The 22687-nt window shown below is 37.5% G+C and overlaps 1 protein-coding gene across 5 annotated transcripts in view; it reads right to left on the reverse strand.

Moving 5' to 3' along the window:
* LOC5578554 (protein eva-1) overlaps positions 1 to 22687 on the reverse strand; it is a 623125-nt gene that overhangs the window by 45062 nt on the left and 555376 nt on the right. For all 5 annotated transcript variants that reach the window (XR_002501140.1, XM_021848818.1, XM_021848820.1 and 2 more), the window contains exons 6-8: positions 16157 to 16306; positions 15053 to 15196; positions 14601 to 14882 (exon numbers count right to left, since the gene is read on the reverse strand). Coding sequence is in view for 4 of the 5 variants with exons in the window: in XM_021848818.1 (XP_021704510.1) it covers positions 14601 to 14882; positions 15053 to 15196; positions 16157 to 16306 (576 nt within the window). In the remaining variant the exon portion in view is untranslated. The remainder of the gene's footprint in view (positions 1 to 14600; positions 14883 to 15052; positions 15197 to 16156; positions 16307 to 22687) is intronic.

A 22687-nucleotide genomic window follows, 5' to 3' on the forward strand; every position in this document is an offset into this window, starting at 1 on the left:
AGTGACCAAGTCACTAAAAAGTGACTCGCTACCAGCCTTGTAATCCATCGACAATATTTTTCAATGTATTGTCAAAATTGGAAAGAAACGACAAAAACGAGGGTTTGTTAAAATCGATAGTAGACAAAAGCAAGTGTTGCCAAAATCGGGAAAGCACTGTATCATAAAAATTCTGAGAATGACGAAAAATAACAAAACAAGGAGAATTGATAAGGAAAACAAAAACAGAAACAATCCAAGGTGTTTCCAATGGACTGCAAGCGGCTTGAGTGCTACCTCTTTCAAAGAAGAAGGACCGTTTGCTCCTGACTCAATGCGGCAGGTCAATGTTCGAAAATATCCGAAGTCGCACTTCAATACTCGCAAACGTCTGTAGTCAATCAAACCAATTTGTACTTACCAACATGAAATGTCTACTAAATCTGCTTAAAAACAGATTACCTCTTGATAGGCAACCAAAAAAGGGATATGAATCACTTTAAATAAGTATAAACCAATCCAAAATTCAATTAATTTTATTATTGGCATCGAAATTGTGTAGAATTTAACTAAATTTAAAAAAGGTTTATATAAGGTGAAGATGAAACGAAGCAAAACCTAAAATTTTCAAGCGCACAAATCTGGAAAACCGAACACCCATTTGAGCTGAACACTTAATCCATGGGTGGTGACCATTCGATTAAGTTTTCAGTTTCGGAAGTGACTCTACAACCTAGTCTTGGCCATATGGTAAAATTGACAATATTGAGGGTTGATGTCTTGCATTGGCTATTGAGTTGATTTCATGACGTTCAAGTAGCCGCATACGTTGCTTGGGGTAAAATTTACGTGTATTCCTTGGCCTCGGCTCCTACCCGGAAAGTACTTCCGGAACCAGGTTCCGGCTTTCGTCCCATGCAAGAAAATAAACCGCCTTGGTCCGTTACATGATGTCTAAAAATGGATAAAACTTATCGTTAAACTTTGGTTTCGTTGTTAAAGTTGTAAAATAAGTGACTAGGGAACACTTATTTCCGGTTGAAAAACATGTCCAGACCTGAACTTTCGGTTTGAAAACCCCACTCGCAGGAAGTCTAACTCATCCCATCGATCCTAGTGAAAACCGCATTTCGTTAAACTTATTTGTTTCTGAGCACCAGTCGATTGAAAATAAAAGGTCTGTCCAAAAATGCAATTTTACATGTTAAGGTGAAACAGTTTAGAATCTAGTTTCAAAGATCGCACTTAAACTTCAAAGGCACTAATCTCGCGAAGGAAGAATCCAACAACAGTGCACTTCTTATTTATTTATTTATTTATTTATTTATATGTATTTCTTCATCTGACCTAGGTCTTAATGAAGTATGGCTGGGAAAGCCTGAAATAGGCATAAAACCCGCATCTTTTTGAAACAAGTAACACAACAAATTACAACAAAAGACACTTAAAATCTAAAACTAACAAACAAAGTGTTAAAAACCTAATTTTACAAGATAAATACATTAAATAAAATCAAACTGTTCGAAGACTTCATTAAAACGAGCAACCATGTATCTAATAGGATCATGTTGCCCGTATCGGCTATTGCGCGCATCCATATTGAGAAAGTTGCGTCGTCTCAAAGGGCGTTCTGGGACATAGATACGCAACTCGTGGAGTATAGCTGGAGCATCAATTTCGCCTGAAGATCTTTCCTATGAAACTAGATTGCATTGAAACTCTCCTACTTTCCAAAGTATCCAACCCAAGCAGCATACATCGGTGCTCATACGGAGGAAGATGAATTCTATCACGCCACGGAAGATTCCTGAGAGCCAGTCGCACGAACTTCCGTTGCACAGCCTCGAAACGATCGATCCAAACTCTATTGTACGGGCACCAAACTACAACAGCAGCTTCCAAAATAGAGCGAACCAGGGCACAGTATAATGATTTGAAGCACAAAGGATCCGAGAAACCTTCTGCAATCTTAAATATGAAACCAAGCTGCTTGTTTGCTCTAGAAAGAACGTCCTCATAGTGCGGCCTGAATGTCAGCTCATTATCCAATGTCACTCCAAGATCCTTAACTTCGTTTTTACGTTCCAATGTTTGACCAGACAACGAATAATCTAAATGGATTGGATTATGTTTTCTGCTAAAAGTGATTGAGTAGCATTTCCTTACGCAGAGCTCAAGTTTATTACGCCTGCTCCAGCATTCGAAAGAATTTAAGGTCGCCTGTAATGCCAAACAATCTTCAACGCTATTGACCACCATGAAAATTTTCACGTCATCTGCATAAAGAACTCGTTCTCCGCGAGGCACAATGAAGGCAACATCGTTGATAAACAGAGAGAACAAGAGAGGTCCTAGATTACTTCCTTGTGGCACTCCTGAAGGAATAGCAAAAGAATCCGAATGAGCTGCCCCAATCCGTACTTTCATAGATCGGCCGGAAAGATACGATTCGAACCATCTAACGAGGCCTGGCGACATCCCCAACTTCTCAAGCTTTCGAAGGAGAATAGCATGATTCACACGATCAAATGCTGATTTGAAATCCGTATAGATGACATCGACCTGCTTTCCTGCGTCCATTGACCGAATGCACAGCGAGGTAAACTCGACTAGGTTAGTATTCACTGACCGTTTTGGAAAGAATCCGTGTTGAGCAGTAGAAATGTAATTCTTGCATGATTCGAAAAGAGCGTTATTCACTATTATTTCAAAAACTTTTGAACATGCTGTTAAAGATGTAATTCCTCTGTAGTTGGCAATATCACATTTGTCGCCTTTCTTAAAAATCGGAGAAAGCAAAGAAGTCTTCCACGCAGCGGGAAAGGTTCCTCGTTGTAGCGAGCAATTGAACAATTTCATTAATGGCACTAAAAGGGCAGCTGAACACCTTTTCAGCAAACATGACGGGATTCCATCTGGTCCAGGTGATGCTGAGTACTTAAGCTTTCGTAAAGCTTCAAGAACGTGATCTTCAGTTATTTCAAAGATACCGAAATCGATGCTCTCCGACGGAGTATTGCGTAAGGCCTCGGCTACTTGAGATGACGAGACATCTACGTCAGAAAAAGCAGCCTTGAAATGCTGTGCAAAAAGGTTGCACTTTTCAGCAGCGGTCTCCACAGTAGATTCTTCGTAATGCATTACAGACGGTAGTCCATCTTCCTTTCGCTTAGACTTCACAAAAGACCAAAAACGTTTTGGATAAAGACGAAGATTCCGTTGAGTTCGATCAACATAGCGAACATATGAAAGACGATTGTAGCTAACATACTTGTTGCTGGCCAGCACGAAGCGTCGTTTTAAAAGTGGTACGCGACTGCGTCTGTATTTCCGCAGTGCTGATCCCCTACGTTTTTTCAGTTTACGAAGGTAAGGATTAGTCCAAGGTGGTTTTAAAGGAGGGCGCTGAACCGGAACATGTCGTTCGATGATTCGCAGAACTTCATTGCTAAATGTATCGACCATATCATTTAAGCTGCGAACAGAGTCGAGGAATTGCCAATCGATTGATGCAAGCTCATTGGAGAGCACATCATAATCTGCTCGATGAAAATCAAACCTTCTACATTCGAGAACGTGCTCAAATTTCACCGGCGTAGTTATCCTAATGCCGATTTCTAAGGCTGGGTGAGCTGTGTCGGGTACCACGAGCGATTCAACTGCTTGAGAGAGACGACATACAGGTAGCGTTCTTTCATTCACCAGCACTAAATCTAGGATCCTGTCGTACGCGTTTTTTATCGAATTGACTTGTGTTAGGCCATGGAAGCAGAAACCATCATACAGCGCACTACTAGAGGCACTGAGGCTTGTGCGTCCGGAGTCAATTTTAAAGCCTCCATCCTCAGAAGGAGACCACAGCATCTCAGGATGATTGTAGTCGCCGAAAAGAATGGCAAAATCATGTTGTTCCAAACCTGACATAACAGATTCAACAGATTCCAAATGCTGCTGAATGTCTAGTAGATCATTTTTGCGATCGGGTGGTAAATAAAGTACTTCAATACTAACAGCAAAACCTCGTAAACGGACCTTCACCCAGACTTGCTCCAAAGAACTGCTCACTGAAGATGGATCAATACAGGATTGCAAGCAGGACGAAACGGCTATTAATACCCCACCACCTCTAGTTTTTCTGCTGTTAAGTGGGCTGCGATCAGTTCTGTAGACTGAGTATGCATTACCAAATAACTGAGGTGAAAAGATACAATCGTCGAGCCAAGTTTCCGTCAGTACAATTATGTCATATTCTGCATCTGCAACTGCTACAAAAAACTGATCGATTTTGGTGCGAAGTCCTCTGACATTTTGGTAATACACTCGCAGTTCTGAATGAGATTCAGATGAAGAGTATCCACGAATTGAATGATGAACATCACTCCGGTTTGATCCCGCCGATATGTGCTGAGCGAAAGGCACAGTAGTGGCAGAAGTTGGAACACGAGCAACATCTTGGAAGAGACAATCTTGGCCCCCGTCAGACGACAAGCTAGAAGCGGGTAATATTACAGGAAGCGCACTGTTCGTGTGTATATCGTACTTGCATTTGTGATGATTTTGGAAGACCCCCTCTCCTGTCTCAAACACAGGACCAGGACGGCTGTTGAACGCTGGCTGGAGGGGCTCGACTGTGTTGAGCGGATTAGAGGCTTCCATCAGGCTGGAGGCAAGTGTGCGTCCTGGTGGATGATACTGCAGCGTTGAAGATCTTGTTAAGTTACTGGCGTTATGACTGGAATCGAGAGGCGTTTCAGGCAGTGAACAATTCGTATCGAAGTCGTACTTGCCTGAGTTCCGATTTTGGAAGACCCCTTCTTCTGTCTCAAACACAGGACCGGGACGGGACGGCTGTTGAACGCTGGCTGGAGAGGCTCGACTGTGTTGAGTAGAATAGGGGCTCCCATGAGGCTTGAGGCAAGTTTGCGTCCCGGTGGTTGATGGAATAGCGTTGAAGATAATGTTGTACACGTAGCGTAATGGCTGGAATTAAGATGTTTTTCAGGCGGCGAACAATTCTTATCGAAGACGTACTTGCCTGAGTTTCGATTTTGGAAGACCCCTTCTTCCATCTCAAGCACAGGACCGGGACGGCTGTTGAACGCTGGCTGGAGAGGCTCGACTGTGTTGAGTAGAATAGGGGCTTCCATGAGGCTTGAGGCAAGTTTGCGTCCCGGTGGTTGATGAAATAGCGTTGAAGATAATGTTGTACACGTAGCGTAATGGCTGGAATTAAGATGTTTTTTAGGCAGCGAACAATTCGTATCGAAGACGTACTTGCCTGAATTCCGATTTTGGAAGACCCCTTCAACTGTCTCAAACACAGGACCGGGACGGCTGTTGATCGCTGGCAGGAGAGGCTCGACTGTGTTGAGCAGATCAGGGGCTTCCATGAGGCTTGCGGTAAGTGTGCGTCCCGGGGGCTGATGGTGGTGCGTTGGAAGTAAAGTAGCATCGTAGATATCAAAAACTGTGGCTGGTTGAATGTCTTCTATTCCATCCTCATGTTGTCTGCTTCCATCGGAATACTCAGCGGATCGTTGTGTGCAAATGGAGGTCTTGGTCGCCAAAAATTTCCAGTTGCATTATCATTGGAAAATTCTCGGAAAACAAGTCCTTTTGGCCATGTGGAGGTGGAAAGCGCCTTTGGCTTTAATTCTGCATTCATACCAATTTTAAATGATACAAATGACAGGGTGCTAATATCTTTTCCTTTAGCTACCAGGCGAATGACTTGGATATCAGCGGTATTCAGACGTTGACATGCAAGCGCAGTTATCTGCTCTACGGAAACATCCCGTGCAACACGAGACAGATAAAGACAAAATTTCGGTCGTGGTGCTGGAACAGTTTGTATTTCAGTAGATGGGGACAATGTACTGCCAGTTCCTTGCAAAAGTACTGGTTTTGATTTTGGCGCAGACAAATTTGCCGTGCTGAAAAGTCGACGTCCTCTTGTTGTAGGCAAAGCATCCATTTTAACACGTTGAGTTGTTTTCGGAGTAAATGAGTTTGAATTGATCAATGTAGCAAAATTTGTGCGAATCTCATTTTTCAGCTCCATCAAAATTTCTGATTTGAGGTGTTGCAGCGTGTCATTTTGAGAATGAATGGCTTGATCATGCCCAAAATCGTGTGCCGCACGAACAGTGTTCCGAAAACGGATATCTTTCATCAACGAAGTGCAAGATGGACAGAGCCAAAAAAGTTGCTGATTCTTCATCACTTCCTCAAAAGTGTCAGCAGATATACCGGTGCATCTTGGATGAAACGTTTCAGTGCAGAATCCCCGGCATCGCACGTGACTCTCCGTCGCATCACCGATACAGGCGGCACAAACCACAGACATGTTTTGAAAAATCACCAACTGACGATCGCAAAAACTCAAGAGACGACTTGTTGTTGAAAAACCACTCTGTTACCGAACGAGCGCGTAGCAATCGAGACAATCGAGTTATCGATCAACTATCGAAACGGAGACGAAAATATACGGTAGCGAGTGAAGTGTAGCTAGGGGACACTAACAAACCGCCGTGCGGAATGATAAACAAAAACAACTTTTTGTTCAACTAAAAGTATTTTTAAAATTTGAGTAGTGTGTGATCCTTTGACCGCGACGCTTGCTCCTGCGGAGGCGGGTGAAGCGGTCAGTTAGGATTAATCTTGTTATGCGCGCAGTTCAGTGGGGGGAAGAAAAGTGGCGTGATCCGCGAGATAATTTAGTAGTGTGTGATCCTTTGACCGCGACGCTTGCTCCTGCGGGGGCGGGTGAAGCGGTCAGACAGGATCAATCTTGTTACGCGCGCAGTTCAGTGGGGGGAAGAAAAGTGGCGTGATCCACGAGATCATTTAGTAGTGTGTGATCCTTTGACCGCGACGCTTGCTCCTGCGGAGGCGGGTGAAGCGGTCAGTTAGGATTAATCTTGTTATGCGCGCAGTTCAGTGGGGGGAAGAAAAGTGGCGTGATCCGCGAGATAATTTAGTAGTGTGTGATCCTTTGACCGCGACGCTTGCTCCTGCGGGGGCGGGTGAAGCGGTCAGACAGGATCAATCTTGTTACGCGCGCAGTTCAGTGGGGGGAAGAAAAGTGGCGTGATCCGCGAGATAATTTAGTAGTGTGTGATCCTTTGACCGCGACGCTTGCTCCTGCGGAGGCGGGTGAAGCGGTCAGTTAGGATTAATCTTGTTATGCGCGCAGTTCAGTGGGGGGAAGAAAAGTGGCGTGATCCGCGAGATAATTTAGTAGTGTGTGATCCTTTGACCGCGACGCTTGCTCCTGCGGGGGCGGGTGAAGCGGTCAGACAGGATCAATCTTGTTACGCGCGCAGTTCAGTGGGGGGAAGAAAAGTGGCGTGATCCACGAGATCATTTAGTAGTGTGTGATCCTTTGACCGCGACGCTTGCTCCTGCGGGGGCGGGTGAAGCGGTCAGACAGGATCAATCTTGTTACGCGCGCAATGCAGTGGGGGGAAGAAAAGTGGCGTGATCCGCGAGATAATTTAGTAGTGTGTGATCCCTTGACCGTGACGCTTGCTCCTGCGGGGGCGGGTGAAGCGATCAGTTAGGATTAATCTTGTTATGCGCGCAGTTCAGTGGGGGGAAGAAAAGTGGCGTGATCCGCGAGATAATTTAGTAGTGTGTGATCCTTTGACCGCGACGCTTGCTCCTGCGGGGGCGGGTGAAGCGGTCAGACAGGATCAATCTTGTTACGCGCGCAATGCAGTGGGGGGAAGAAAAGTGGCGTGATCCGCGAGATAATTTAGTAGTGTGTGATCCTTTGACCGTGACGCTTGCTCCTGCGGGGGCGGGTGAAGCGATCATGTTATGCGCGCAGTGCAGTGAAAAAGTGTATAGTACTTGGCGGTAAGCTCAGTGTGGCGACGGAAAAAAAGAGCATTACATCCAGGTAAAATCGTTCATTATTATTATTTACTCACCTATTATCATTTGAAACTAAATACGTGCCAGGATCGAAAATTTAATTTTCGATTCGGGAAGTGTAAAAACATTTCATATATCCATTTGATGTCTGGGTGTTTTCATGCGGGGCTTACTGTATATGAAAATGACCTCAGAATGTGTGTGTATTTACTGCCATTCTTGAAATGGGTCGTTGGAGTTTCAGTAGAGCTATCACCTTTCATCTCCCGGGCTAAAATTGTCTGCAGATATAAAGATATCGAAGGGTATCAAAAATACATGCATACAATTTTCTTCCATAAAAGCACTGCCGGTCAGTGGGAGATGGATTGTACATACACACACACATACACACACACTAAAAGTATTTTTAAAATTTCTCAATTTTTTCTCACAACTGAGTATAAAACTCCACTATTTAACAGCAGTAGAGCTTTTTTTGCACAGTAAGACACTAAACTCAAGGGTAAGCGATGAAAGTAACACAAATAAAACTTAATTAGAAAACGGTGCGAGTTGCATAGAAAATCTCAACATATGGTAAGTGCTGTACAAAATTAGTGCTTTGTGCACTAGCAGAAAGTTGAAAATAAGAAGGTCAGGCATGTTTGCCTACTATTTCTCCAGTTTAGTGCCTTTGAAAACGCGAGTAGGGTCACAAGTCGGCTATTGTGACGGCCATCTTTGGATTCCGAGATGTTTCACCTTAAAGGGCACGAAAACGATGGAACTGTAATCGACACTTCCTGAAGCAGACACTTACGTATTTAAAATTCGACACAAACGAACGTCGTTAGGCTCGCTTTTGTTATATGCATTAGAATGTCCTAAATTTCACTTTGTTGGCAAAGTGAATCCAGTCATGTGTGTGGATTTAAAACTTAATCTACATACCGTAAAACGGGGTAACTTTGATAATGCGGGTAACTTTGATAGTGCGTAACCCACCACATACTTAACGAAATATCATAATTTCTGTTAATCAGTTAAGCAAAACGAATGCAAAACTAAAGAACATTAGCATAACACTTCATGTAAGAGCGGTTTTCATTTGAATCAAGAACATTTTAGGCTTTTTATACGAATTTAAAAAAATTACACAATTTTAGCATTTTTGCAACGCTTACAAACAATCTGTTCTTCGATCACTATTTGATGTAGTTTTGAATAGTTGGCCACTTATCTTTGACAGCCTAGTTATCATAGAACTTGAAATCGGTCTCAAATCTCTTAGCGAAAAGCATTTTCACAAACTGGGGCCATTATTGTAAACAAAGTCAGAAATTTCCATATAACGTTAAACGCCTAGAGGTATGCAAAGCCCTACAAATGTTCGTTATTCATTCAATTTTGTTCGAATCATACTCCATTATCAAAGTTACCCCAAAACAGAAAACCAACTTTCGATTACCGTAAAACGGGGTAACTTTGATAGTTTTTTCGAAGAAAACTTGAATATTTATGCAGGTTGTTCCAAAGAATAATAATTTATATTTTTAAAACAAGTACTGGCATCCTAGCTATCGATTGCAGTCGATAGATTTCCAAAAGATTTATTATGAATGGATGTATAATTATTCATGTAATCGAAAGTTGGTTTTCTGTTTTGGGGTAACTTTGATAATGGAGTATGAATCGAACAAAATTGAATAAATAACGAACATTTGTAGGGCATTGCATACCTCTAGGCGTTTAACGTTATATGGAAATTTCTGACTTAGATTACAAAAATGGTCCCAGTTTGTGAAAATGCTATTCGCTAAGAGATTTGAGACCGTATTCAAGTTCTATGATAACTAGGCTGTCAAAGATAAGTGGCCAACTATTCAAAACTACATCAAATAGTGATCGTAGAACAGATTGTTTGAAAGCGTTTCGAAAATGCTAAAATTGTGTCAATATTCAATATTCGTATAAAAAGCCTCAAATGCACTTGATTTCAATGAAAATAGCTTTGACATGAAGTGTCATACTAATACTCTTTACTTTTGCATTTGTTTTGCTTAATTGATTAACAGAAACTTCGTTATTTCGTTTAATATGTTGTGAATCTCGCACTATCAAAGTTACCCCGTTTTACGGTATATGAAAAATTATATATCCATTCATAATAAATCTTTTGCCAATCTATCGACTGTAATCGATAGCTAGGATGCCAGTACTTGTTTTAAAAATATAAATTGTAAATCTTTGAAACAGCATGCATAAATATTCAAGTTTTCTTCGAAAAAACTATCAAAGTTACCCCGTTTTACGGTACATTTTAAATCAATGTTAATCCAGAGTTTCTCAACCGGTGGTCTGCGGACCACAAGGGGCCGTGAAGAGTTCTAAGGGATCCCGCGAAGCTATTGAGAGCAACTGTAGTTTATCCTAATTTATGAATAAGTCTCTCGTAACAATTCAAAAGGACCAATCCTCAGTTCGTTGATTCAGAGAAAATTCGATGTGAATATAATTCACCACATTTTTAATTTCTATTATCAATCTTTATGATTTCTTACTCGTTAATTGACCATTTTCTATTACTACACGTTAATAATTTTGTTCAGAAAACTGCTGAAATGTGGAAAAAATATGAGTTTAAATGCCATGTCCCTTTTTGATTTTCAATCAGGCATTGTCCTCTTTATGAATTTTGTTAGCGTGCCGTGGTCCAAGGCTAGAACCTTTTGGTTATCAACGAATAAGCCAGAGAGAGTCATTGGCCTCTCACCATGGTCAATGACAGTTTCCGAAATTTTCTGATTGTATGCCTTTTTGATGGAGAGAAGTTCGATCGTTTCGAGCCCAGCTCGGCCAATGAATGATTTGGGAAAAAGCGGTTATTGGTCGTTTTGAAAATCTGGTTTATAACTGTAAGTTTCATGATTATGCTGATAATTGCATAGTTTGTGGGTGTTGGAAGATACCATCGAATTGTATCAAAGCCAGATTTGATCATTTTCCGTTTAGAGTTATAACGCGAGAAATGTTATTACCGAGTTGCAAATTTAAAATCTGTGAAGTACTTTTAAACTAAAACCTATTTTGTTCCTTTCAATTGTAAAAATACTGAGAAATACCATCAATCAATGTGATTCTGTCAGTAAAGGATTGCAAGTCTGCTATAGTTACTCAACGATGTGCGTTCCATGTAAATTCTATTCAGTGTGATTAAAAACTAGGATAATTTCTTGAGGTATCCATTGGAAATATCTGGAATATTTGCGGCTTATTCCTTAGTTGACAAAATCTAACTTACTGGCGAGATCCAAGGTTTTCGGAGATTTCCTGACGATTTATTTTGATAATTCTCCCTACGGCTTTTAAGGAACACATGCAATCTGGTTTATCCTACTTGCCCTGCATGAATTGTTGAATTTCGACAAGAAGTTCCTTGTCATATTACTTAAAAACTACTAGATACCTGACTCAGGATTCTTGTATTGACGATTTCTCCATTAAGATCTGCTGTGGAATACATGATTTGTAAGAGTGCCATCCAATAACACTTCAATTGCTTCACTAGTCGCATTATGTATATTGTACAATACAGTTGAGAAAACCTCGTTGTTCACAGCAACTGCGTGTTGCTTCTGGCGATGGGCAATCGCGTGACGACCGGAAGGGTAATTCACTGGAGAGATTTGGTATCTCCATTTACATTGATTTTAAGAACATCCTGATTAGGGGTCCGTGAGAAGTTTGTATAGCTTCGAAAGGGGTCACGGCTCCAAAAAGTTTTAGAACCACTGATTTAATCCAATTGCAAAGTATTTGTAATTTAGGTAGTTGTCAAACTTCTACTCGGCTAGTTAGCCGTAAACCACGAATCATAATTAATTAAAACAAGTAAAATCTAATAATCAACACCGCTATCTAAAAACGATTGCAAAAGCCGTTGCCGTAAAATATGTTTTGGTGCACACCTCTACTAGGTATATACCGTAAAACGGGGTAACTTTGATAATGCGGGTAACTTTGATAGTGCGAGACCCACAACATATTAAACGAAACAACGAAGTTTCTGTTAATCAGTTTAGCAAAACAAATGCAAAAGTAAAGAGTATTAGTATGACACTTCATGTCAAAGCTATTTTCATTGGAATCAAGTGCATTTGAGGCTTTTTATACGAATATTAAAAATTGACACAATTTTAGCATTTTCGAAACGCTTACAAACAATCTGTTCTACGATCATTATTTGATGTAGTTTTGAATAGTTGGCCACTTATCTTTGACACCCTAGTTATCATAGAACTTGAATACGGTCTCAAATCTCTTAGCGAATAGCATTTTCACAAAGTGGGATCATTTTTGTAATCTAAGTCAGAAATTTCCATATAACGTTAAACGCCTAGAGGTATGCAATGCCCTACAAATGTTCGTTATTCATTCAATTTTGTTCGAATCATACTCCATTATCAAAGTTACCCCAAAACAAAAAAACAACTTTCGATTATATTACAAATTATATATCCATTCAAAATAAATCTTTTGCCAATTTATTGATTGTAATCGATAGCTAGGATGCCAGTACTTGTTTTAAATATATAAATTATTATTCTTTGAAACAGCATGCATAAATATTCAAGTTTTCTTCGAAAAAACTATCAAAGTTACCCCGTTTTACGGTACCAATAAAATACCACGCGGAAACGCTGCCTAGACCTCCCACCCTGGGTTTTTCTTTGAGTCTCTTCTTGCTACGTTTATATTTGCTTAAGTGATCGTATATACAACGAAACTAAAAGAAGAATCATCATCGTCACTCAACCTGCGTCGGATGACGATTTCCTAAGGGCTTCGTTAGCCGAGTGGTTAGAGTCCGCGGCTACAAAGCAAAGCCATGCTGAAGGTGTCTGGATTCGATTCCCGGTCGGTCCAGGATCTTTTCATAATGGAAATTTTCTTAGCTTCCTTGGGCATAAAGTATCATCGTACCTGCCACACGAGATACGAATGCGAAAATGGCAACTTTGGCAAAGAAAGCTCTCAGTTATTAACTGTGGAAGTGTTCATATGAACACTAAGCTGTGAAGCAGGCTCTGTCCCAATGAGGACGTTAATGCCAAGAAGAAAAAGATGTGGTAGAAAATCTAAGGTTTTTGAACATTTAAAAAATCAGTGAGTAAATTATCCATACAAAACAAACAGTGGAAGATTGTTCTCAGATAATCACTTGGAAGGCGAGCAAATACCTTTAAACTCTTTATGTTGCTTATCTTGACAGATAGGCCTATTCGTTTGCGATTTACGGACTTCTTCATAGTGTCGAGTGCTCGAATTTTTTTTTTCATATTAATTACGGTTCAAAATTTACGTTTATTTTAGGCATTTATCTGCCTTCCGATTTCCCCCTTACCCCGGAAAGCGTTTAGCGTGGAATGTTTTTCGATTGTGCCAAACCTTAAAGTGAAACATCTCGGAATCCAAAGATGGCCGGCACAATGGCCGACTTCTCCACCTACTCACGTTTTCAAAGGCACAAAACTGGAGGAATAGTTGGCAAATGTTCCTAAGCATCTTATTTTAAGCTCTCTGCTAGTGCACAAAGCCAAAACAACAAGTGCACTGTTATGGGATGCTTTCTTCGCGAGATTTGTGCCTTTGAAGTTTAAGTGCAATCTTAGAAGTTGATTCCAAACTGTTTCACCTTAAATTCAAGGCAACAGTGCGGCGCCAAAATAAAATCTCCCACTGTTGTTCGTAGGCACGCTTAAGAGAGTCGAATTGGGCATCTAAGAGAGCCGAAGGAGATGTATGGTTGTGAAGGAGAATATGGGGTCGTGATGGACTTATATTTCAGGTTGACCGATTGTGCTGCAGAATCGTTACCCGTTCTGTGGCGATGTTGGTTACCGCGTGTCGTGGGATCGAAGCCCACCAGAACGATTTCGTTATTTTTCACAATTTGACATCTCAATTTGTCCAAATTGACTTTTGTGTTTACGACTTCTTCTTCTTATTTCTGGAACAAGTGGGTCATTCTTTTCACATTGGATAAAACCTATCCAAAATAGATAACTCTTTTTTTTTTAATTTGTTCTACAAATTATTAAAAAAATCGTGACGAACCAGCCAAGGGCTGAAAGTCTCGTTAATAAAGACAATGATAATAATAATCATTAGAAAAATAGCTGTGGATAATAACAGAATTTGATGGTTTAACAATTGTTCTTCATGTAATGTATTTTATATTTTTTTAAATTTAGGGAAGAGCATGAAAAACGATATTGACGGAATCGAAAGAAAACTTACAGTTTGAGATCTGCATATGTATATGCAGAGGTATTTAGCATTATTTAGGATACCAATTACTTGTTATCTTTGTCAGTACGAAGATTCAAATGAAGTCTCAAGATTATTTTCAGGTGGATCTGTGTTGTCAGATTCGCATGCAATAGATGTTGAAACACTTGCCAATGAATTATTTTATATTTACATTGTATTGGTTTACACAACATTTCATATCGTCTTCATTTGCATTTTTAACAAGACAATAAAACCAGTATTGTACTATACATACTGTACCATTTCAGTAACACCGTTCTTTTGTAGCTCGTGAAATATGGTAATTATCGAAACTCGATCTCAAGGGCTCAAGCTTACTCTAGTTTTGAATTCCCCGTACAGCTACAGAAAGGAAATGTTACACTTGACGAAGCATTTCTAGCAAGGTACGGAGTCTTAGATAATGAGATTCCGATAAGCCTACTCACCTTCGAAGGAAAACTCATTGTCCTCGATGAGGTCGTGGATTGAGTGGGGTGGCACTGGAGGAGTACTGCTAGCAGCAATATAGCTGGGAATGTCTGATGCTGCCCGATTATTGGATGGGCCTCCTTGCAGCTTCGGTGCCGGCCCGGGTGGAATTGCATCTGATTCACGGAAAAACTGGTCCTCGTCGTAGAGAGTATCGTGGTCCTGCTCCAAGTCACTCTGCAAAGGCTCATCCGCTTCTGGTGCTGCTTCGAAACGATCCTTGAGCACCTTTCGAGGCACTGTTCACACGAAGGGAACCAATGAGCCGTACCAAAATGGGAGGAAATGGTATAATGGAAAACTAATTTAGTTAAACTTGTGGTGATAATCATGTTTCGTTAGCACACCAACGCAAATCATAGTAGAGATTAAAACAGCTCAGCAGAAATATAATTAACATGATACTAACCACATGTGTAAACAACTTTTAAATACATCCTCGAGTCTGCCCGGCAAGGCTTGCCGAAAGTTGTGCTATCTGCTGACAACGTGCATTTTCTCCTACCGTGGCATTTTTGCATGACAGTCTCAGTGGCGTAAGATGCAAGACATGCTGGAATAACAGGCACCCGTCAGTTTATAAACTCGTTAAATTGTGTGTTGTATGATATGCGGTGTATATGAGTAGAGCTAGAGGAAGTTCCGTTTGACTCAGTTATGCTCATATGAGCGCTTCCATTGGATGGACAGGAAGGTATAGGATTTTCCCACAATTTGCTGGAGACAGTTTCTCTCACGTAGATAGCGAACTGGAGTGACGCCACATTGGCAAGCGTAACTTTCAAGTTTGGAATCTTTGCTGCTAATTGAGTCTCACTAACTGACATGTGTTAAGAATTGAATCAGAGTCGACTTTCGGCTGAAGTGAGAGCTTTCTTAAAAGACAGGTGGAAATTGGGTGGAATCAAACTCTTTCAGTTAAACAAAACAAGTTTTTGAAAAAAAAAATGCGTTTAGTTCATACGTAAATTTGTCAATTTTTCGAAACTATGAATCAATGAATCGCAAGTCAGTCGCATTCGCATAAAGTAGGTATTGAGTAAATTGGCTTAGAAGTTCTCAAACTCGTTTTTTACACACATATTAAAAAAAATCAGTCGATTGTATTAGGAATATCTTTGATGGGGTGCAGGAGAACGGTAAGTGATTGCGAAGAATGAAGCACGAGCTCGCCAGACTCTACGGCGAACCCAGTATCCAGAAATTGACGAAATCTGGAAGGGTGCGCTGGGCAGGGCGTGTTGCAAGACTACCGGACGGCAACCCTGCAAAATTGGCGATCGCTTCAAATCCGGTTGGGACAAGAAGGCTTGAAGTGCAGGATATGAAGAGCGTGGGCTGAAATCGAAGCTGGGTAGACAAGGCCATGGGTCGAGTAAATTAATGTGACGAGGTTTTATCAAATTGATTGATGTAATACCTAGTCAATAAATAAAACTATCCATAAAAATGGTAAAAAAAAACTCAGCTCATAGCTCGACAAAAAAAAATAAAAAATGCCGTTTATACTTACATTCTTCCTTCACTCCCTGAGGCTGCGCACACTGCAGGCTTTCGTACTCCGTTCGACCAAAACTGGCACTGTAGATCGCAATCCTTGAGTATGGATTGCAAATTAATTGAATAACATCGTTCTCACACGCTATTTTGCTGCGAAATTCATCTGCAATAGATTTACGGAATAGAAAAGAAAAAAAAAAACTATTGAGCAACCAAAAGTGTCCGGCTATAAAACAGAACAGTCAGTGAGAGAAAAATGCTGCCAGTGCACAAATGAAACTCATTGCAATGAATGAGAAAATGCAACTGCAGAAACATGGCATGGCATGGCAAACGCGTACGTTGAGCTATGTAAACAGTGCAATCCGACGAAACTGAAATAATTCAGGTTATGTTTTCCGTTTCAATGGAGCTAAACATTCCTCGACGTGACTGGAAGCTGGCTTTGGTGGTTGTTCTAATTTTTGAACCGAAGAGAGAGAAAGGGAGCTTGATGATGAAGCTTTCGGTGGCAGTGCATATCGACCGCAAGTGGTTTCAGTGTTGGCCGAAAGTGTAGAACCATAGTTTGGTAGAAGAAAAAGCCAATCAAAGCCATTCAAGATTAATCCAAGATAGACCCCCTCATTCTCTGTTACAGTTAACTCTCCCTTACTCGATATTCCGTATCTCGATATCGAGTTAGAGAACCATATTAAAAGTTGGTTTTCATGGCTAACTCGATGGTCCCTTAGAACGCAGTTGCACTGCTTTTGTGTTCTGTAACTCGATACCTCCCTAACTCGATGGTCCCTTCAATATCGAGTAAGGGAGAGATTACTGTATTATTAAATTTTGAAAAAAAAAAATTAAAAACCATCATCAAAGCAAATTAGGTTATGATTAGCTCTTAAGGACTAATTATTCTGATTTTAAATACTATCACGTGGTTTTGAACGTATTTTTGTATGATTATGATTAAAATGGCCTTCTATTAACAATATATAGTAACCATTACTTCAGCCAATTAACACTTGTCCGCCTAAGATATTCGTCACTTACACGGACGACGAAGCCTCAAAATCAGTTGGAACGCTAAATTCAACCCACTATATCTCGGCTGTCCTAAGCCCGATTTACAAAATTTTGGCACCTACAGAAATGTATGGGCTTCTAGATTCATGTCAGATTTTTGAAATATTTTTGGGAACTACTGTTTGATTTGTAGTACTTAAAACACCGGAGCAAGTCCTAAAAAAAATTTCTAACCGGCGGTAATTGGTAAATAACTTAGAATTTATCGCGATAACCTGTAGATTTTTTTATTGTATGATGATCGTTCTAGTGTAAACTAACAATTGGCATTGAATTTTTGATTGTTAGCCGTTCAAAGAACTACAATATATTCACAAAACTGCGTAGAATACAGAAAAAATACATTTTCAATTATAACTTGAAATTTATCGCGATGACCTAAACATTTTATGATCTTAACATATACTCATATTTAAGACCATCAAATTTGCAGAACACTGATAATAAATTTCTGTTGGAAAAACTACAATATTTTCACAAAATAGTGAAAAATACAGGAAAATACAGGTTTTCTACAGTAATTTCATGTTTATCGCAATGACTCATCAGTTTTATTATTTTAAACTCTTTGTGTGTTCATGAGAAACAAATTTCCTAACATCGTTGATCGCTGTTTGTTCAAAAAACTACAATATATTCACAAAACTGCGTAGAATACAGAAAAAAATACATTTTCAACTATAACTTGAAATTTATCGTGATGACCCAAACGTTTTATGATCTTAAAATATACTCATATGTAAAATCATCAAATTTGCAGAACACTGATTATAAATTTCTGCAGGAAAAACTACAATATTTTCACAAAATAGTTAAAAAAATACAGGAAAATACAGGTTTTCTACAGTAATTTCATATTTATCGCAATGAGTCATCAGTTTTATAATTTTAATCTCTTTGCATGTTCATGAGAATAAATTTCCTGAACATCGTTGATCGCTGTTTGTTCAAAGAACTACAATAAATTCACAAATCTGCGTAGAATACAGAAAAAATACATTTTCAACTATAACTTGAAATTTATCGCGATGACCTAAACATTTTATGATCTTAAAATATACTCATATTTAAGGCCATCAAATTTGCAGAACATTGATAATGAATTTCTGTTGGAAAAACTACAATATTTTCACAAAATAGTGAAAAATACAGGAAAATACAGGTTTTCTACAGTAATTTCATATATACCGCAATGACTCATCAGTTTTATAATTTTAAACTCTTTGTGTGTTCATGAGAAACAAATTTCCTAACATCGTTGATCGCTGTTTATTCAAGGAACTACAATATATTCACAAATCTTCGTATAATACAGAAAAAAATACATTTTCAACTATAACTTGAAATTTATCGCGATGACCTAAACATTTTATGATCTTAGAATATACTCATATTTAAGGCCATCAGATTTGCAGAACACTGATAATAAATTTCTGTTGTAAAAACTACAATATTTTCACAAAATAGTAAAAAAAATACAGGAAAATACAGGTTTTCTACAGTAATTCCATATTTATCGCAATGAGTCATCAGTTTTATAATTTAAATCTCTTTGTTTGTTCATGAGAAACAAATTTCCTGAACATCGTTGATCGCTGTTTGTTCAAAGAACTACAATATATTCACAAAATTTTGTATAATACAGAAAAATCTTAAATTTCTGCTGCAATGTATTGAATGCCTCTAGATCAATTAAAAGATTTGAAGTATTTTTAGTTATGAACATAAATATATTTACAGAACATTTTTGATGTTTTTTAAAGAACTACAACAGTTTCACAAAACTATGAATAATACAGGAAAATTACGATCCTAACAACAGTTTGAAATTTATTACAATGATACATGTGTTTTGAGATTTTAAAATATTGTCATATTTAGGGTTATCAAGTTTTCACAATATAATCGATGAAATTTTATTAAAAGAACTACAATATTTTCACAAATTACCATATAATACAAAAATATTCTGTTGCTACCGAAGTTTCAAAATTTATCATCTATATAATTTTCTAAATCGTTGTGTATTTCCAATAAAAATAAATGTGCTCAAAATTATTAGAAGCTGTTTGTTTGTTTGTTCCTTTGGAATATTGTAAAACTTTCTAATTATGAAAACATAACCCAATTACTGAACTGTAGCGGAAATAAATCCGAGGTACATTCGATTTGCATAATCTGCTGATTCAGACATAGCGTGATATATTCTAGCAATATTAACAACTTTCAAATGAAGTCGTCTGACTTTATTTTTATGTGGTAAAATTATTCTTTATATTAAAACACAAGACGCCTTGAGCGACTATTGGATCAGTAGGTATTTTTTCAATAATCGCTCATTCAAAAATTATTATGTATACTAATTGTTTTTGCTGAAGGTCAAATATACCTAGACCATAAAAAATAGCAGGATAAATAACGAAATTCTAATTATGTAATGCTTTTTATCCAGTATGTTCGTCACGAAATCTGTTTACCGTGAGCGGAATAGGAACACTTAAATGCAGTAACAGTTTCAATTAAATATGTTTTATTAATGTTTTTAAAATAATTTCTATATTTACGCTGATCATCTATACTTGGAGCTACATTGTAACATAAAAAAAAGTATTGATCGACTCAATAGTTATTTTAAAATGAACCTTCGAACACCTTACTTCCCTTTGATGAGGGGAATAAGGTGCACAGATGGTACTCTATTTCTTTTCCCTGCGAAATAGGAAAACTACGGTGATAGTAAACAGTACGATATGGTTAAACATTAAAATATCTGTAAGTTTTCCATAGCAATAGGTAAACGAAAGTTTTTTATTGCATTCAACATTCTATTGTGATTGTAGTTCTTTTAAGAATAAAATGATAGTATTTTGGAGCAGATTTTTTAAGATGTGTCATGTTCAAATATTATTAAAGCAAAGCTGGTTGAATCGATTCTTACTCTTTAACTTACTACATGGTAGTTAAAAGTATATGCTATTAGTACAAAATAGAAATGGATCTGAAAAAGTGACATGAAAATAGGTTTTCAATTAAGCCCTAGCTGAGACAGTGATTAGGATAACTGCATATTTGAAATATTTACCTTTATATTTTTATTCTTAATTCTTATTAGAGGTTATTAGATAGATGGCATCAAACATGTTCTTGTTTTTGTATGAGAAAGTTTTAAACCATAAAATATAGGTCATTGCGTAAAATTATTAAATTACAAAAGAGTTCTTTGTTTTGAATAAATTATTTAATGACAATATGTTAGTTTTTTGAATCAATTTTCGTTTATATTCTTTTCTCGTAAACATGAAAATGGTTTGAATTAATAAAATCAATGCGTCATCGCAATGAATATCAAACTACACTAGGTATGAGAAAATTTATATATTGTAAAATTCATGGGTAATAGCGATTAAGTCAGACGACTTCATTTGAAAGTTGTTAATATTGCTAGAATATATCACGCTATGTCTGAATCAGCAGATTATGCAAATCGAATGTACCTCGGATTTATTTGCGCTACAGTTCAGTAATTGGGTTATGTTTTCATAATTAGAAAGTTTTACAATATTCCAAAGGAACAAACAAACAAACAGCTTCTAATAATTTTGAGCACATTTATTTTTATTGAAAATACACAACGATTTAGAAAATTATATGGATGATACATTTTCAAACTTCGGTAGCAACAGAATATTTTTGTATTATATGGTAATTTGTGAAAATATTGTAGTTCTTTTAATAAAATATCATCGATTATATTGTGAAAACTTGATAACCTTAAATATGACAATATTTTAAAATCACAAAATACATGTATCATTGCAATGAATTTCAAACTGTTGTTAGGATCGTAATTTCCCTGTATTATTCATAGTTTTGTGAAACTGTTGTAGTTCTTTAAAAAACATCAAAAATGATCTGTAAATATATTTATGTTCATAACTAAAAATACTTCAAAGTATAGTATATTGTGAGTATATTGTAATATTGTAGTATATTGTAAAGTGAGTATATTGTAGTTCTTTGAACAAACAGCGATCAACGATGTTAGGAAATTTGTTTCTCATGAACACACAAAGAGTTTAAAATTATAAAACTGACGAGTCATTGCGATAAATATGAAATTACTGTAGAAAACCTGTATTTTCCTGTATTTTTCATTATATTGTGAAGATATTGTAGTTTTTCTAACAGAAATTCATTATCAGTGTTCTGAAAATTTGATGGCCTTAAATATGAGTATATTCTAAGATCATAGAATGTTTGGGTCATCGCGATAAATTTCAAGTTATAATTGAAAATGTAATTTTTTCTGTATTCTACGAAGATTTGTGAATATATTGTAGTTCTTTGAACAAACAGCGATCAACGATGTGCAGGAAATTTGTTTCTCATGAACACACAAAGAGTTTAAAATTATAAAACTGATGAGTCATTGCGATAAACATGAAATTACTGTAGAAAACCTGTATTTTTCTGTATTTTTCACTATTTTGTGAAAATTTTGAGTATTTTTTGAGTATATTCTAAGATCATAGAGTGTTTGGGTCATCGCGATAAATTTCAAGTTATAGTTGAAAATGTATTTTTTCTGTATTCTTCGCAGTTTTGTGAATATATTGTAGTTCTTTGAACAAACAGCGATCAACGATGTTAGGAAATTTTGGTTCTCATGAACACACAAAGAGTTTAAAATTATAAAACTGATGAGTCATTGCGATAAATATGAAATTACTGTAGAAAACCTATATTTTCCTGTATTTTTCATTATATTGTGAAGATATTATAGTTTTTCTAACAGAAATTCATTATCAGTGTTCTGAAAATTTGATGGCCTTAAATATGAGTATATTCTAAGATCATAAAATGTTTGGGTCGTCGCGATAAATTTCAAGTTATAGTTGAAAATGTATTTTTTTCTGTATTCTACGCAGATTTGTGAATATATTGTAGTTCTTTGAACAAACAGCGATCAACGATGTGCAGGAAATTTGTTTCTCATGAACAAACAAAGAGATTAAAAATATGAAACTGATGACTCATTGCGAAAAATATGGAATTACTGTAGAAAACCTGTATTTTCCTGTATTTTTCACTATTTTGTGAAAATATTGAAGTTTTTCCAGCAGAAATTTATTATCAGTATTCTGCTAATTTGATGGCCTTAAATACGAGTATATATTAAGATCATAAAATGTTTGGGTCATCGCGATAAATTTCAAGTTATAATTGAAAATGTATTTTTTTTTCTGTATTCTACGCAGTTTTGTGAATATATTGTAATTCTTTGAACGGCTTACAATCAAAAATTCAATGCCAATTGTTAGATTACACTAAAACGATCATCATACAATAAAAAAATCTATAGGTTATCGCGATAAATTTTAAGTTATCTACAAATTACCGCCGGTTAGAAATTTTTTTAGGACTTGCTCCGATGTTTTAAGTACTACAAATCAAACAGTAGTTCCCAAAA

Source organism: Aedes aegypti, chromosome 3 (genome assembly GCF_002204515.2).
Source record: "Aedes aegypti strain LVP_AGWG chromosome 3, AaegL5.0 Primary Assembly, whole genome shotgun sequence".
NCBI classification, from domain to species: Eukaryota; Metazoa; Arthropoda; class Insecta; order Diptera; family Culicidae; genus Aedes; species Aedes aegypti.